Source organism: Macaca mulatta, chromosome 3 (genome assembly GCF_049350105.2).
Source record: "Macaca mulatta isolate MMU2019108-1 chromosome 3, T2T-MMU8v2.0, whole genome shotgun sequence".
Taxonomy (NCBI): Eukaryota; Metazoa; Chordata; class Mammalia; order Primates; family Cercopithecidae; genus Macaca; species Macaca mulatta.
Window position 1 is genome coordinate 181,763,515 of NC_133408.1, and position 18,146 is coordinate 181,781,660.

General features: G+C 38.4%; 1 protein-coding gene across 3 annotated transcripts in view; it reads left to right on the top strand.

The window, feature by feature from the left end:
• Positions 1–583: 583 nt before the first annotated feature.
• The window catches only part of MGAM (maltase-glucoamylase), a 129,821-nt gene continuing 112,258 nt past the window's right edge, over positions 584–18,146 (top strand). For 2 of the 3 annotated variants that reach the window (XM_028846391.2, XM_077997574.1), the window contains exons 1-3: positions 584–2,875; positions 10,918–11,046; positions 14,213–14,388. In XM_028846391.2, the coding sequence (XP_028702224.2) occupies positions 10,920–11,046; positions 14,213–14,388 (303 nt within the window). In that variant the 5' untranslated portion in view covers positions 584–2,875; positions 10,918–10,919. The remainder of the gene's footprint in view (positions 2,876–10,917; positions 11,047–14,212; positions 14,389–18,146) is intronic. The other variant, XM_077997573.1, reaches the window with a different exon arrangement.

The following is an 18,146-nucleotide window of genomic DNA, read 5'->3' on the forward strand; positions in this document are numbered from 1 at the left end:
CAACTTGGCTGCAACAAAAACAGAGGTAAAAATTAATGTTTGTAGGCTATGAAGACTGTGAGACATCATTTTGATAGGTAGGGGGTGTAGATGCCATTCGCTTGTGAATATGTGTGTGTGTGTGCGCGCGCACGCGCACATATGTGAGAGAAACAGAGAGAGAGGTGGAGAGAGAGAGAGAGAGAGAGAGTCTTGTAGTAATGGTTTTTCTCCATTGGCCTGTGGAATCAGTTCAGTGTGGGATGTGTTGACTGTTTACTGTGGCTATTCCTAAGGGTTGAGGAACTGGAGGAGTAGTTCTTAACAGAATTTAAGCTAATGATACTGCTTGTTGGATATTATTTCATTTTCAGAAAAGACTGGCTGAGGAGGGGTTGGGAAACTGACATTGGATGTCAGGTACTTACGTCAGCTTAGGCTCAAAGTAACATCATGAAGTACTCATGATCATCCCTGATTTCCAGATAAGGCAACTGAGCTTCAGAAAATTGAAATGATTGTCCAAGTTCTGCAGAAAGTAAGTAGAGGACCTCATATTTAAGCCCAGGCTAGTTTGATTTGAAAGTCCATGTTCTTCCTTTTTTTTTTTTTTTTTTTTTTATTAGAGACAGGGTCTTGCTGTGCTGCCCAGGATGAAGTGCAGTGGTGCTGTCATAGCTCTCTGCAGCCTCAATCTCCTGGGCTCAAGTGATCCTCTTGCTGCTGTATGGGGGCTGAGAATCCCTAAGGAGCATTCTCCAAATTTTCCAAAATTCCCCAATTTTTATGGAAAATTCCCCAAATTTTCAGATTAAATCATCTAAAAATTTAACATGAAAATACTCTCCAAGAAATAATTCATCTTGAATGAAATACTATGTTTGACAATTTCATACTAAAAGGATACTTTTAGGGACGCCTAATCCACCCACCGTTAATTACCAGTAAAATCCACACAGATAAAATTATTATTTTCTACAAGGATTTTATTCCAGGAAGGGAGAATACAAAGTCATGTTCCATGTAGGAGGAGGAAGAATGCACACGGGGCCTCATCTGTCCCTTCTGGGCTCAGCATTCAGAATGGGCTCTTCATGTGGGTCTGGCTTTGACAGAGAGTTTGAGGAAGCTCTGTGGGCAGGGACTTAAGGAGTGGCTAGCACTCCTCCGAGCACTTTGGGGAATGCACACCTATAAAACAGAGCAATATATTCTTGAATGCACTATTAAACTGGCATTGTAGTAAATAAAGAGTTTAGTAATCACAGGGCTGGCCAAACAAGAGCAGGGAAAAACTTCTCAATCCTATCTCCCCCAGGATTCAAAGGCTGAGGTTTGTAAAGGGTACTTTGGTGGGCATGGGGCTGGAGAACTTGTGTAATTGATTGGCGGGGAATGAAATCACAGGAGCACCTAAAACTGTCTTTGTGCAGCTGAGTCAGTTCCCGGGAGGGGTGTGTGTGTTGGGGGGGCCTCAAGACTAGGTGGTGTCTCTTGGTCTACTGAAACGCTAACAAATATCTAAAAGACCAGTTATTTAGGTTTCACAATAGTGATTGATATGGTTAGGCTTTGTGTCCGAACCCAGATCTCATCTTGAATTGTAATCCCCATAATCCCCAGGTGTCAAGGGAGGGACCAGGTGGGAGGTGATTGGATCATGGCGGTGGTTTCCCCCGTGTTGTTCTCTTGATAGTGAGTTCTCGCGAGATCTGATGGTTTTATAAAGCAGTTTTCCCTGCTCTTGCTCACTCTCTCTCTGGCATGCTGCCATGTTAAGATGTGCCTGATTCTCCTTCCACCATGATTGTTTCCTGAGGCCTCCCCGGCCTTGCGGAACTGTGAGTCAACTAAACCTCTTTTCTTTATAAATTACCCAGTCTCAAGTATGTCTTTATAGCAGTGTGAAAACAGACCAATACAGTGATGTTATCTTTGGTAGTTGGGGAAGTTATACATTTTGTGACATTGGTTATGTGACTGGGGCAGTAAGCAACTTACAGAAAACAAACTAAGCCATGGCGGGACATTGTTTATGCCTATTCTTTAGCAAAGTCCAAGCCCCTACCATAATTCCAACCTTGCCTTATGAATGTGGCTTTAAGCTCCAGGCAAGGAGGGGGATCATTTTCCCTTGACTCCAAGTTTAACTATAAACTAAATCCCTCTCATAGTTATGTTGGCCTTTGTAGTAGAATAAGCAAAAAGCCAACCAAAAAAAAAAAAAAAAAATCCCCCAGAAAACATAATTTAGCCTGGGAGGTTAGAAGCAAGATGGAGTCAGTCATGTTAGATTTCTCTTATTTATAATTCTGCAAAGGCAGTTCAAGAGTCACCAGACTATTAAAGGATTTCCATACTGCAAACAAGCTTAAGGACACCTCAAAGAAGAAAGAAGAAAACAATTTTTAAAACATTTTTAAAACAACTTCCTTCCATCGCAATCATCAGATTGTGCTACTAAATGTCAATGAGTTCCTGAGAGGTTCGGAGTCACTGTAAGATACCAGGGCTCTTTTGGAATACTGAGGTCATTTATTTTTTGCTCTTTATCATCTACAAATTGTGTCTGTGTTCTCTTAGCAGACACACGGAGTGTCCTTACCACTGATTCAGTGCCTGGAGGGGATGGAGTGGGTCATGGGAGCTGACATTTCCTTCCAAAAGTCGTAGGGATGTCCTTCTTAGAGCAAGACCATGATTACTAATTAACTAAAAATTCTGATCCTGGAAATAAAAGCTGGCCATTCATTTGCATTTGAAAGCCATTAACATTTTCTTGATAGGTCAGTAAATAGTTACCAGATCTTTGGTTGCTTTGGTGGACTGTGCTCCTCTGCTTTTATTGCTAAGCCATCCTTCAGACAGAGAGGGAGCGGCTGCAGGAGGTAATGAGGTATGTTTGTGAACCTTGGGTTCTTTTGTGGTTACAGATGTGTGTCTACAAGTGTGTGTGAATGTGAGTTGGTCTCTTTTAGTCAAAATGCCCTTGTCAATTTGTTAAACACAGACAAAGATAAACAACACCAATAATAAATCAAAAATTATGCACATGCATACACATGGAACAAAATTCTCATTCATCTTTTTTTCTTAGTGTGTGTATATTTTTCTGAACTAAGGCCAGATCTATAAGCCTGATTGTAGTGAAACCTGTGTGTTTATGTGTGTGTTTCTGTGTGAGGTGTGATGAATTACTTAATACTTAGGTTGAGGCAGCAGGCAGAAATTCTTTCAGATTCTGGATATGAGGTGAGAGAAATGAATAAAAGGAGTTAGAATTTGGGAGTGAGATTAGAGCATTTCTCTCTGAAAGGATGTGGAGTTGTGATTGAGAAAATGTAATTGGAGAACCAATTATAGTCAGAAAATTGAGAAATCTATCACTATGCTTATGGGTTTGGTATCTCTGTTGATCAAATACAGAATAATTTTAGGGAATAGACTGAGGGTGTGTGTAACAAACTGGGATGCATTTATGAGTTGGTATGCACTGGGGGTTAGGAGTGGTTTCCTGTGGAATCTGGAAGGAGGTCATAAAGAGAAAAGTAGGGTATCTGTCCTGGCAGTCATGTGTGGAGTAGAATGGGAGTGCCCGTGGGAAGACGAGAAGGTGATAATTTGGCCCTCCCTGGTAAAACTTAAAATAAAAAAAAAAATGGATCCTTACTAGTTGCCAGAGTCTAGCTAGACACATGCAGGCATTTCTTTTCTGACTGGTTACAGAGGTGGGAAGGGAGAGTTACTCTTGGGGGAGAGAAAGAAATTGAGACTAATCCCCATGGGTGTCCCTGAAAAAGGATATCAGTAGGTTTTTGTTGCAGAATCTAATCAGCGGCTTTGCTGGGCAAGGAGGACCTCCCAGTGTCCAAACTGTCTACAGTCTGTGTCCTGGTGTGGGACAATAAGTGTATGTCTGCAGGTGTGCCAAGAGGGGGTGAGATGGAGGGGGTCTTTGGTTTGTTGTGCTGGTAGGACCCTGTGCTACCAGGGATCAAATGAAGTGCTACGCTAAATTTAAGACAGCTCATTGCTATTTCACTCACACTTTGAGAAGATGCCAATGATCATTTTTTATTATCAGGAATTCCCTCACCAATAAATTTTAATGAGCTAATAAAATTACTATAAAAATTGTTCTGTAAGCAGGGAATGGAACTAGAATAAGAAATTTTCCATTTAAAATTGGTTCAGGTGGCAGCTGTGGAATGTGATGAGAAATATAAGCCTTCGCACACTCTGTTGCTGGGCTCGAGGAGGAGTTAGCTGTCTCCTAGAGATGATCCCTTTGCAGTTCAGATGGGGAAACTGAGACCCAGAGGGGTTAAGTTGTTTTTCCAAGGTCACACAGCAGTCTAGGGTAAGAGCTGACTCTTAGATCTCTCACTTTGGATGTGACCAGACTTGCAAGAAAAAAGCCATTCATTAGCTACCTTATCCCTTCCACTCGCCAAGCAGCTGGGAAAGGATGACCCAACCTACTAATATTGCCCAGCATTTTTGATGAATAGCTATGGCTTGCTGGGGTCCTCTTTGCAAGTTGTTCTTGGTCTATCTACAATGAATCCTCTTTTCTACTAGATCTCATGCCTTGTGTTAGCAAAGGATTTTAAAAGAATGGCTTAGACCTCCATGTACACATCAAACACTGGCCATAATGCCGAAAAGAGGACAAATATCTAGTTTTTCCAAATTAATTTAGATAGCCATTTTAGTAATTTGGGCCCCCATGTGATTTGTCTACTTTGCCTAAAGCACTATGACAGTACCAGGACAATGAGCTTTGACAATTATTCATATACTAAATAATTCAAGAAGAAAAAAAATTCTATTGCTTTTGCATAATGTATATATATATAAATAATTCTTTTTTAAAATTTTACTTTAAATTCTGGGATACATGTGCAGAACGTGCAGGTCTGTTACATGGGTATACATGTACCATGGTGGTTTGCTGCACCTATCAACCCATCATCTAGGTCTTAAGCCCCACATGCATTGCGTATTTGTCATAATTCTCTCCATCGCCTAGTCCCCCATCCCCTGACAGGCCCCGGTGTGTGATGTTCCCCTCCCCATATCCATGTGTTCTCATTGTTCAACTCCCACTTATGAGTGAGAACATGTAGTATTTGGTTTTCTGTTCCTGTGTTAGTTTGCTGAGAATGATGGCTTCCAGTTTCATCTATGTCCCTGCAAAGGACATGAACCCATTCTTTTATATGACTGCATAGTATTCCATGGTGTATATGTGCCACATTTTCTTTATTCAGTTTATTATTGATGGGCATTTGGGTTGGTTCCCAGTCTTTGCTATTGTAAATAGTGCTGCAGTAAACATACATGTGCATGTGTCTTCATAATAGAATGATTTATAATCTTTTGAGTATATACCCAGTAATGGGATTGCTGGGTCAGATGGTATTTCTAGTTGTAGATCCTCAAGGAATTGCCACACCGTCTTCCACAATGGTTGAACTAATTTACACGCCAAACAGTGTAAAAGCGTTCCTATATATATATAGTAATAATTCTTACATTTCAGTACGATTTTTTTTCTGACCAACCTAATTAAAATTGCAACCCTTACCCCAACATTCCTCATTTATCTCCCACTTTTTCTCCATATACTTATACAGTATAACCTATTGTATATTTATTTATTTTGTTTATTGTCTCTTTTTTCTACTTGTGGGAATGTAAGAATCACGAGGGCAGGGATTTTTATCTGTTTTGTTCATTGTTGTATAGCCAGTGTTTGAAAGAATGCTTGGCACATTGTAGGGACTTAATAAATAATTCATGAATGAATAAATAAACTGCAAGCAGATTTCTTTCTTCCAGAGATATAGCTTAGATAATGATGAATGAACGTGGCACATAAGGCACATCAGTAGCTTCTTCTAGGTCTCCCAGGTAATTTAAAACAGTGCTATGGGCCATAAACTTAATGTGGTTTTATTTGATTAAACTACAATCTCACAGAAAGCCCAAGCTGGTGTACACCGTGGAGCATTATAGCATAGACTATAGAGTAACGGTTGAAAGCCATGGCTGTGGAGTCCAAAGGGCAGGTGTTCAAATTGGGGCTTTGCTCCTTATCAGCTGTATGACATCAGGCAGGTTATTTGATGTTTCTGAAGCTTAATTTTTTCATCTGCAAGTGAGGATAGTAGCCATAATCAACTTGCAGTTGTTATAAAAATTGCATGTGACAAATTATGGAAGCCTCTTAGGATATCTGCTCAATCACTGTTAACCATTATTATCATTAGCATTAAAATTGCATAATTATATATTTGTCCTATAAAAATAATAGTCAGAGATTAAGGACAGATTGCCAAGTAGCGGTTTTTAAAAAAAACATTTTTAAAAGCACTTAACCCTATTTAAATTATTTCCTTTTTTATTTGCCTCTTGCCATTTTTCTTGATCTTAGTTTTTCTTCAATTGCATTTCTAATTGAGATAGGAAGCTTCACCATCAAGGGTTCTATAATGCAGGAAGTAAGGTCAATCAGATAATGCTGGAGTTTTTTTTAAGGTTTAAGGAAACCTTTCTCTTGTATAGCTAGAAAATAGATATTATTGTTCCATAGCGCAAGTAACCATATTTGAATATATGGCGCAAAAGGACTATTGATAAACAGCAAGTTTTAAAAAAAATGTTAATGATATTTTATTAAAAAGTCATATTTACCTATGCATATTAGTTATCTATTGCAGGGTAACAAATTACCTTACAATTTTGTAGTTTAAAACAACAAACATTTATTATCTCCCAATTTATGCAGGACAGAAATATGGGAGTGGGTTAGCTGAGTGGTGCTGATTCAGGGTCTCTCATGAGTCTGGCCGAGATGTCAGCCAGGACTGCAGTCATGTGAAGGCTTGAATGGGGATAGAGGCCTGCTTTCAAGGGAGCTCACTCAGATGGCTCTTAGCAAAAGACCTCAGTTGTTTGCTAGAAATTTCCATAGTCCTGCTTGAATTTATGATGGCATGGCAACTGTTTTCTTCAGGAAATGATCCAAGAGAAAGAGCAAGGAAGAAGCTGTAAAGCCTAGTCTTGAAAGTTAGATGCTATCCCTTCTCCATATCCTATCTGTTGAGAGTGAGTCACTAAGTCCAGCTCATCCTCAAAGCGGGGGGTGGTGGGGACTTGGCCTACCTCTTCAAGAGAGGAGTATCAAATAATTTGTGAAATTAAAAACACCTGCCATGTCATGATTTTAAGTAACATTGAATTATATTTTACTTCACATATTTACTGAGTACTGTCTCTATGGATATTTACACTGTCCTCAATCTTTTGCTATTACATGTAATACTGTGATGGAAAACCTTTATTTGTATATACATTGATTCCCAAATGTGTAAGTGTATTTATGGTATGAATTTCTATAAATGCAATTGCTGGGTAATGGGCATGAGTAATTTTAATAGTTTTTGCTGAGTCTTCATTGAGCATAGGGTATTTATAGTTTGACCAGCAATGGGTGGGTGTTTCTTCATAGTGTCTAACATAGTGTGTTAATAAACATTTGAAAAAAAATTAAATATTGTTATAAAAAGCAATCTCACATCTTACAACTATTAGCATCTACCAAACAGGAGACATGGTCACTTGGATAGACATTCTAACTCCTCTTCTTATTAGTGAACATAAGATCACTCTTTGCTTTATTAGTTCATTTAATTATACCAGGCATGAGAGGTTATTAATCTTTATGGAATTTAACAAGCAAGTTTAATTTTATAGGATTTCTTATGAAGCTCTTTGGAATGTGAGATAGTGGAGACAGTCATGGTAAGAAAGACTAGAATTGGAGTAATTTATTCTAGAAAACACAAGGCAATCCTTGTTGTAGAGAAAGGTTGCTTTCACAGCTCCATTTCCTTTTGCATAGTAAGAGGGCATTATGTTGACTAATAGCAGTTTCTTATCAATGTATAAGAAGTAAGTCCTCTTATTCAACCAGTCCTTGGATAAATGACTAAGGAAGACTGCTTCCTACTGAAGAGAATATGGGAGGAAACGTTGATTGAGTGGAGAATGAGATTGCAAGGGAATATCAAACAATTCCTGATTTAGGGAGTCATGAACTAAGACCTCACAGCAGAAGAAAGGGGATGTTCTTTTTGAGTAAAGAGAGTATGATTTACAAGGCAGCCTGGGAAAGCAAGTGTTGGTGGGTTGGTGGGGAAAGTAGGTCTTGTATAGGCAAGACTGTAGCTATGGCTCCTCTTCCTGGCTTTCTACACTTATGTCCCAGGCAATGCATGAGTCATTCAACACATGGGGCCATAAAGCACTTAATGGGGGTCATACCAGAGCAAGTGAACCAGGACAGCAGTCAGCATTGTTCATCAGCTGCTCTACCAGAACACCAAGTCGGGTGTGGTGCCATACTCAGAGAAAGTAGGACTGACATATTTTGTAGAAACATTCTGTTTCTTACCCAGGACCCACTACCTGTCTTCTCTTTGGTAAATAATAATATAATGAGACCTATGCTTTATGACTTAGAATATTTTTATTTGATTTCCACAATAAGAAGCTGGCAATAGATAATAATAACAGAAGAAATTGTAGTTTCATTTTACAGATAGGAAAATTGAGACTCAAGAGTATTACATAAATTGTTATAGCTACCACAGCAAAAAATGGTAGGGTTGGAAATCGAGCTCAGGGATTCTCGTGCTCTATTTAGCACTGCCCTCTCTTCCGAGAAGAACTTGGGATAGAATAAAAAAAAATAAGACACTAATGAAATGTTTAGCACATGTGTCTTTTGTGAAAGGAAGAAATAGAATAGTGTGAGATTTCTGTGACTCACTTGAAAATGACTTTTAAAAACTAATATTGAAGCCAACATCACCCTGATAACGAAGCCAGACAAAGACACAACAAAAGAATAAAACTACAGACCAATATCCCTTATTAACATAGATTCAAACATTCTTGACAAAATACTAACATACTGAATCCAACAGCACGTGGAAAAGATAATACACCACGATCAGTGAGTATTATTACAGATATGCAAGGATAGTTCAACATGCACAATTCTATAAATGTGATTCATCACACAAACAGAATTAAAAACAAAACCCATATGATCATATTAATAGATGTAGAAAAAGTATTTGATAAAATCCAGCATTCCTTCATATAAAAACCCCTAACAACCTTGGGGTAGAAGGACCATACCTCAAAATAGTGAAAGCCATATATGAAAAACCCATAGCCAAAATCATACTGAGCAAGGAAAAGTTCAGTATGATTGAAAGCATTCCCCCTAAATGGAGACAAGACAAGGACACCCATTGTCACCACTCATATTCAACTTAGTACTGGAAGTCCTAGCTACAGCAATCAGGCAATAGAAGAAAATAACACGCATCCAAACTGGAAAAGAGGAAGTCAAATTACCTCTGTTTACTGATGATATAATCTTATACCTAGAAAACTCTAAACCCTCCAAAAGACTCCTAGATTTAATAAATGACTTCAGTAAAGTTTCAGGACACAAAATTAATGTACAAAAATTAGTAGCATTTCCATACACCAATAACAATCAAGCTGAGAACCAAATCAAGAACTCAATCCCATTTACAATAAAATAAAATAAAATAAAATAAAATAAAATACCTAGTAATACATTTGACTAAGGAGGTTCAAGGATGTCTACAGACAACTATAAAACACTGATGAAAGAAATTGTAGAAGACACAAATTGGAAAACATCCCATGCTCAAGGATTGGAGGAATCGGTATCATCAAAATGACCATACTGCCCAAAGCAATCTACAGATTCAGTGCAATTGTTATCAAATTACCAACATTATTCTTCACAGGTTTAGAAAAAACAATCCTAAAATTCATATGGAACCCTGAAAGAGTGTAAGTAGCCCAAGTAATCCTAAGCAAAAAGAATAAAGCTGGAGGTATCACATTACCTGACTTCAAATTACTCTAAAAGACTATAGTAACCGAAACAGCACAGTACTGGTATAGAAATAAACATATAAATCAGTAAAAAAGAACAGAGAACTCAGAAATATAGCTACATACCTACAATCAACTGATTCTTGACAAAAATATGCACTGGCGAAAGGACTCCCTATTCAATAAATGGTACTGGGAACACTGGAATGTCATCTGCAGAAGAATGAAATCTCTCACCATGTACAAAAATTAACTCAAGATGGATTAAAGACTTAAATGTAAGACCTGAAACTATAAAATTCCTGGAAGAAAAACCTAGGAAAATCTCTCTGAACATTGGCCTAGGCAGAGAATTTATGACCAAGTCCTCAAAAGAAACCACAACAGAAACAAAATTAGACAATAGGATACTTAATTAAACTAAAAAGCTTCTGCACAGTAAAAAAAATAAAATAGAGTAAACAGACAACCTACAGAGTGGGATAAAATATTTGCAAACAATGTATCTGACAAAGGGCTAATATCCAGAATCTATAAGTAACTCAAACAACTCAACAGGAAAAAAACAAACAAACAAACACATAACCCCATTAAAAAGTGGGCAAAGGACATGAACAGATATTTTTCCCAAAAAAGGCATACAAGTGGCCAAAAAACATGGAAAAATGCTAAACATATGTTAGGTGTGATAATATTTTGCCTTTTGCAAGATTTCTTATCTTTTAAAGAAACATGCTGAGTATTTTTAGATTAAAAGACATGAGACCTGAGATTTGCTTCAGAGTAATTCGGGGTAGGGAGAAAAGTGGACCAGAATAAAGACAGAATGAATTGGCCATGAGTTGATAATTTTTTAATTTAGATAATGGGGGCTTGGGAGGCTTGTTATAGTATCCATTGCATACATTTGAGCTTTTCCATTAAAAATCTTACTAGTTATATAGTAAATCAAATTCACATCTAAAATTGTTTTCTTTTACTTTTTAGAGATGGCAAGAAAGAAGCTGCAAAAATTTACTACTTTGGAGATTGTGCTCAGTGTTCTTCTGCTCGTGTTGTTTATCATCAGTATTGTTCTAATTGTGCTTTTAGCCAAGGAGTCATTGAAATCAACAGGTAAGAAGTAACTCTGGGGCTCTCTCCATGTGTTGTTTTTATTAGAGCAAATCTTCATCAATGGCAGGAAAGTAATGCTTTCATGCTCGTGTGTGTGTGTTTGTTGCGGGGGCTGTTATATGTGTGTGTTCTACATGTTTTGGGCAGCTCAGTAGATATTCATTGTAGGTTTAAGTTGTGATACTTTGATTTAGCAATTAATGCATTGCAGGATTCCATGATTGACATTTTAAATACATTTGCCAAATTTCCTTAAATAGCTCTAATTCTGCTAAGAATGGTAATTAACAATACCCTTATGTGAAAGGCAAGCAAATGAGTATATAAGAGACTTCAAAAAGTTTGTGGAAAAATAGAAATATAGAAATAGAAAGACAGAAAGATAAAAATAAAAACAATAAACTTTATTTCTCAATGTAAACTCCATCAAGTTCAGGACACTTTTGTAAAAGATGATACCAGCCATTTAGTCCATCCATAAGAACTAAGGGTCCTAGGAATTTAACCTTTTTAATGCAGTCTTTTTTACATTATTAACTGAAAAAAATGAGTGCCCTTTATAGATTTTTTTAAGATTAGGAAACTAAAAGAAGTCAAAAGGAGCCAAATAAGAACCATAAGGTGGATTTCCCATCAAAACTCTTGCAAAATTGCCTTTGTTTGATGACGAAATGAGCAGGAGCTTTGTGGTGGTGGAGAAGGACTCTGTGAAGCTTTCCTGGGCGCTTTTTCTGCTAAAGCTTTGGCTAACTTTCTCAAAGCACTCTCATAATAAGTAGATGTTACTGCTCTTTGGCCTTCCAGAAAGTCAACAAGGAAAATGCCTTGAGCATCTCAAAAAACTGTTGCATGACCTTTGCTCTTGGCTGGTCCGCTTTTGCTGTGACTGGGCCACTTTCCCCTCTTGGGAGCCATTGCCTTGTGCTTTGTCTTTTTTTTTTTTTTTTTTTTTTTTGAGACAGAGTCTGGCTCTGCCGCCCAGGCTGGAGTGCAGTGGCCGGATCTCAGCTCACTGCAAGCTCCGCCTCCCGGGTTCACGCCATTCTCCTGCCTCAGCCTCCCGAGTAGTTGGGACTACAGGCGCCCGCCACCGCGCCCGGCTAGTTTTTTGTATTTTTTAGCAGAGACGGGGTTTCACCGTGTTAGCCAGGATGGTCTCGATCTCCTGACCTCGTGATCCGCCCGTCTCGGCCTCCCAAAGTGCTGGGATTACAGGCTTGAGCCACCGCGCCCGGCCATGCTTTGTCTTAAGGCTCGCACTGGTAAAGCCATGTTCCATCTCCTGTTACAACTCTTGAAAGAAATACTTCAGAATCTTGATCCCCACTTGTTTAAAATTTCCATTTAAGGTTCTCCTCTCGTTTGCAGCTGATATGGGTGCAACAGCTTTGGTGTCCGTAGAGTAGAAAGTGTGCTCAACTTTCATTTTTTCAGACAGAACTCTGTAAGCTGAACCGCTTGAGACATCCATGGTTTTGACTATTGTTTCTGCTGTTGTTTGTCAGTCCTCTTCATTAGGGCATGACAAAATTAATTTTTATCTTCACAAATGGATGTGGATGGTCTGCTGCTGTGGGCTTCATCTTCAATATTGTATTGGCCCTTCTTAAAATGAGTTATTCCTTTATAAACTGTTGATTTCTTTGGGGGCATTGTCCCCATAAACTTTTTGTAAGTATCAGTGATTTCACCATTTTTCCACCCAAGCTTCATCATGAGTTTGATGTTTGTTCTTGCTTCAATTTTAGCAGAATTTGTGTTGCTCTGATAGGCACTCTTTTCAAACTGATGCCTTATCTTTCCTAGTTCCTCAAGCTAAGTCCTGTTCAGACACATTGTAACAATCTACTGTGAGTTTATTTTAGTACCAAAAATATTTGAAATTTCTACATCATTTTTTCATAATACATATTTTTCATGGACTTTCTGAAGAACCTCATCTAATCAAAGTTTTTTTGTTTGTTGAATTTTTATATCCCCAAAAGGAGCTGGATTATGCAGAGTTATCCATGGTTTCTTATCTGATTCATCTAGGAGCAACTTCCTAGGAGAACCAGGCAATCAAGGGTTAACCTGTGGCTTCTCTGCCCCTTCTACCCCATCCCTTGTTACAACAATTTCTACTTTTTATAGAAAAAAGTCTCAAAGGTTGCTCAACTCTTAAAATTATGTGATTCTAAAGATGTAACTAAAACCGTTGTGCAGACATTGGCACAATTTGAATCTGAAACCCCGAATGAAAGGAAAACCAATCAAAAGACTAACTGTTTTGTCTTAATGTCATTATTAATTTATTGTAGAACACCTTCAAGAAAGCTCACCTCCTTATTTTAGGATACAATAAAAACACCTTTTCTAATTTACTGATTTTTAAATCTGAAATCAAAGTTCTCCAGCCCTTAGGTAAGTCCTAGCTGTCAGTTTTTAGACTGGTGGGCTCCCTTTACATCTTTTGTCATATAGGACTTTGTATTTACAGAAGAATGATGTTGCTCAGAAGCATTCTTTGTCCTGGGGATGGGCTGTTGACTGAGCAAGCAAAGTTAAGGTTACTGTGACTAGGATGGCGCTTGTACTGCACATGTTCTGTGTGCCCTTGCTGCTGGGGTTGGAAGTAAAGAATCAGATCAGAGGTCTGCAGACTTTACTGTAAAGGACCAGATAGTAAATGTTTTAGATTTTGTGAGCCATACAGACTCTGCCATATGACTTAAGTTTGCCCTTGTAGCACAAAGCAGCTAAAAATAAATGAGTATGTAATGTGTATAACATGTAATGTGCATGTGTGTAATTTTCCAGTAATACTTTGTTTGTAAAACAGGCTTTGACTTAATTTGGCCTGAAGGCCATAGTTACTGACCCCCAGACTAAAGGAAGGGTGGTCCCCAACTTCATGAGCTTCTAGTCTAAAGGTGGAGTGCTTATTCTTACACATACCATCTTGTAGGGGATGGAGTTGGGAGTAGAAGGAGATGATGTAGAGACACACAGAGGTAAATACAGTCAGCAGGAACAAAGTGACATTTTATAAAGTGGATGCATAAATTTTGAGGTCATCAGAGTGAAGCCCACTCAGTAGTGGAGTTAATTGGAGGTGCTGAGAACTATTGAATGTCTGTGAAATTAAATTTGTTTAATGATCATTTTATGTTTGCTTTTGATATAGCCCCAGATCCCGGGACAACTGGTACCCCAGATCCTGGAACAACCACTTCCACGCAGTCTAGGACAACTGGTCCCCCAGATCCTGGAACAACTGGTACCACTCCTGTTTCTGCTGAATGTCCCGTGGTAAATGAATTGGAACGAATTAATTGCATCCCTGACCAGCCACCAACAAAGGTTTGAGTTATGAATTTTGTTTCCATTTCAGAATTTATGCAACTTGATAGTTTTTTTGTTTGTTTTCATTTTGTTTTGGTTTTCTTCATTAGTGACTCTCAAGAGAGGTGTTTACGTTGCAGCCATTAGCCGCTCAGGCAAATTAACCTTTGTCCATGCTTGTATGACAGTGCAGCTTTGGGAAAGGAAGACCTGGAATATTCCCTTGGGTTGCCAGATTCAGCAAATAAAAGTGTGATTGCCCAGCCAAATTCAAATTTCAGAAAAACAATGAATCAGGTTTTAGTATAAGTGTGTCCCATGAAAGATTTTGGGCTTACTTACTAAAAATGTATTTGTCTTTTATATGGCAACACTACATGATTACTAGTTCTTTCTGCCTCTGTTCTTGCCCTGTATGTCTCTCCTTCTCCTTTCAGAATTTCCAAAGCTCATCTGGGATCTACAGTAAAAATTCGTACGTGTGCACAAAGCATTATTTAAAATAAGGGCAAAGTTTCAAGGGCTATGTTTTGGAATTACCTTATGCTATAAGGTAATTAATGCCAGATTAAAGATAGTGCAGACATCTGGGTATTTACTTTAGCCCAGTGTTTCTAGATTATCGGCTGAAGTCCAGCTAATTATGATGATTATAAAGTACTTTGCCCACACCCTATGTTTGTTGTGCGAAACTTACAGAAAGCTGATGCACACGCATTTACTTTCCCTGTCATATTTTGCAAGTTACTCAATAGCTCAATTGGGCTGTACTCAATAGCTCACTAATTACTTGGAAGCTCACCTAGATTATCACATTCTCCGTATGTCACGCTACTGCAACACTCCATCTTGTTATTGGGTATTGGTGAACTTCAGATACAGCCATAGTAATGGTTCTTTGGTGCTTTATTGTAAGATCTTTTGATAAGTACTATGGTATCAAGATTGAAGTTCAATAAATGATCTTTGGCTTTTCTACATGTCATACCCAACTGAATTACTCCATGACCTTGGCGTGTATTAATTGGCATGCTCCTTTTTTGCTCAGCCAGAGAGAAATACTGGCACTTTCAATGATTCATTTTCTTATAGAAGGTACATCTTAGGCCTTTTGTTGTATGTTTCACGAATCCTGAGAGCTGTATGCTGATCCAGATTGTTGTTAAGAGCTGAGGCTATGGATAGTGATGTGTTTGTATGACGTTCACATTAAAGGGAATATGGCTGAAAGAGGATGGTGGGAAGAAGTTATGAACACAACAGATAGGGTAGGCAGAATGTTCTGGTGTTGAAGCCATTCCCATATAATTTTTTCATTCTTATCATCTGCCCTCCAAGATTATATGTAAAAGAACTAAAAGAATAACTTTCTCTGCAGATGGTTCTTGTTGTAAATACCATTGTTTCATTCTACCAATTATGGGAGGGAATCCTTTTCCAGTACAGAAGGAAGTAATGTATCAAGCCACCCTGACACCCTGAGTACTCTTGGGAGACTCTTCTTTGTCGAGAGAATGGACTCTAGGAGTCCCCTTCATGGATCTTAGAAAAAAAGATCACTCAATTATCTAACTGTAGTTCATATCTTTAGTTCTCGGCTTGAAACTGGTTAGAGAGCATCTTCATTGAATCCCTTCCTGTCACATCAGCTGAACTCATTACCTCCTCACCAAATCTGCTTTTCCTTCTCAGCTACCAGATTTCTGTTAGTAATTCTATTAAGCTTCTAGTTCTTGAGGCAGAAAGAGCAGAACTTCTGCTTGGCTCATCCCTTCTATCCCTTTGGCCAGTATTTCATGTATTTTAAAATATTTTCCTTAACAATATTTTCCAGAAGAGGCATTTCATTTCCATTCTCTCTGCCATCCCTAGATCATCATTTCCTCATGCTTGGGTTGCTCCAGGTGCCCCCTGGCATCCCTTCTGAATTCCATTTCTCCCATCCATTCTGTTACATGAGAGATTAGAATTGCTCTTTTTTACATCCAACTTTTGTTGTTATTTCTACCCAACTCCAGTACATATAGTGGTTTATTACTGTTTGTTGAGTCAAGTTCAAACACTGTCTTCTATCATCTAAGACCCTACCTCTGTGCCTCTATGGGTTCACTTAGGCTATACTTCTATGCAGATTTTTTGTTTTGTTTTTGTTTTTGTTTTTTTTTATTTTTTTTTATTTTTTATTATTATTATACTTTAAGTTCTAGGGTACATGTGCATAACGTGCAGGTTTGTTACATATGTGTACTTGTGCCATGTTGCTGTGCTGCACCCATCAACTCGTCAGCACCCATCAACTCGTCATTTACATCAGGTATAACTCCCAATGCAATCCCTCCCCCCTCCCCCCTCCCCATGATAGGCCCCGGTGTGTGATGTTCCCCTTCCTGAGTCCAAGTGATCTCATTGTTCAGTTCCCACCTATGAGTGAGAACATGCGGTGTTTGGTTTTCTGTTCTTGCGATAGTTTGCTGAGAATGATGGTTTCCAGCTGCATCCATGTCCCTACAAAGGATACAAACTCATCCTTTTTTATGGCTACATAGTATTCCATGGTGTATATGTGCCACATTTTCTTAATCCAGTCTGTCACTGATGGACATTTGGGTTGATTCCAAGTCTTTGCTATTGTGAATAGTGCCGCAATAAACATACGTGTGCATGTGTCTTTATAGCAGCATGATTTATAATCCTTTGGGTATATACCCAGTAATGGGATGGCTGGGTCATATGGTACATCTAGTTCTAGATCCTTGAGGAATCGCCATACTGTTTTCCATAATGGTTGAACTAGTTTACAATCCCACCAACAGTGTAAAAGTGTTCCTATTTCTCCACATCCTCTCCAGCACCTGTTGTTTCCTGACTTTTTAATGATCGCCATTCTGACTGGTGTGAGATGGTATCTCATTGTGGTTTTGATTTGCATTTCTCTGATGGCCAGTGATGATGAGCATTTTTTCATGTGTCTGTTGGCTGTATGAATGTCTTCTTTTGAGAAATGTCTGTTCATATCCTTTGCCCACTTTTTGATGGGGCTGTTTTTTTTTTCTTGTAAATTTGTTTGAGTTCTTTGTAGGTTCTGGATATTAGCCCTTTGTCAGATGAGTAGATTGCAAAAATTTTCTCCCATTCTGTAGCTTCAAAGAGAATAAAATACCTAGGAATCCAACTTACAAGGGATGTAAAAGACCTCTTCAAGGAGAACTACAAACCACTGCTCAGTGAAATAAAAGAGGACACAAACAAATGGAAGAACATACCATGCTCATGGATAGGAAGAATCAATATCGTGAAAATGGCCATACTGCCCAAGGTTATTTATAGATTCAATGCCATCCCCATCAAGCTACCAATGAGTTTCTTCACAGAATTCTATGCAGATTTTAAAGACAACTCTCTACACTTATTCTGAACCTTTGAATTCTAAAATCCTTTCCACTTCCTTGATGAAGTCTTTTATCCCCAATTCCAGAACTCAGAGTTGAAAGATCCCATTGATGGCAGGGAGCAGGAATAGAACATTCTTTCTAAGGTCTCATTTTGTGCTTTCTCTTCATTCTGTTTATGTGCTAGTCCCCACCCCCACTCCTTCATAAACTTGTCTTTTTTCTTAACTATTTGGATCGAGGATTTCCACACTCCCCCCAACTCCGACAATTTTGCTTCAGTACTGTTTTGGTAGTTACACATTCTATGTTATTTTGCCAGTTTCCCTTAAATATTTAATTCTCATATCCAACTTAAAGGGGCATTTTTTGTCCTGGGCCTAATTT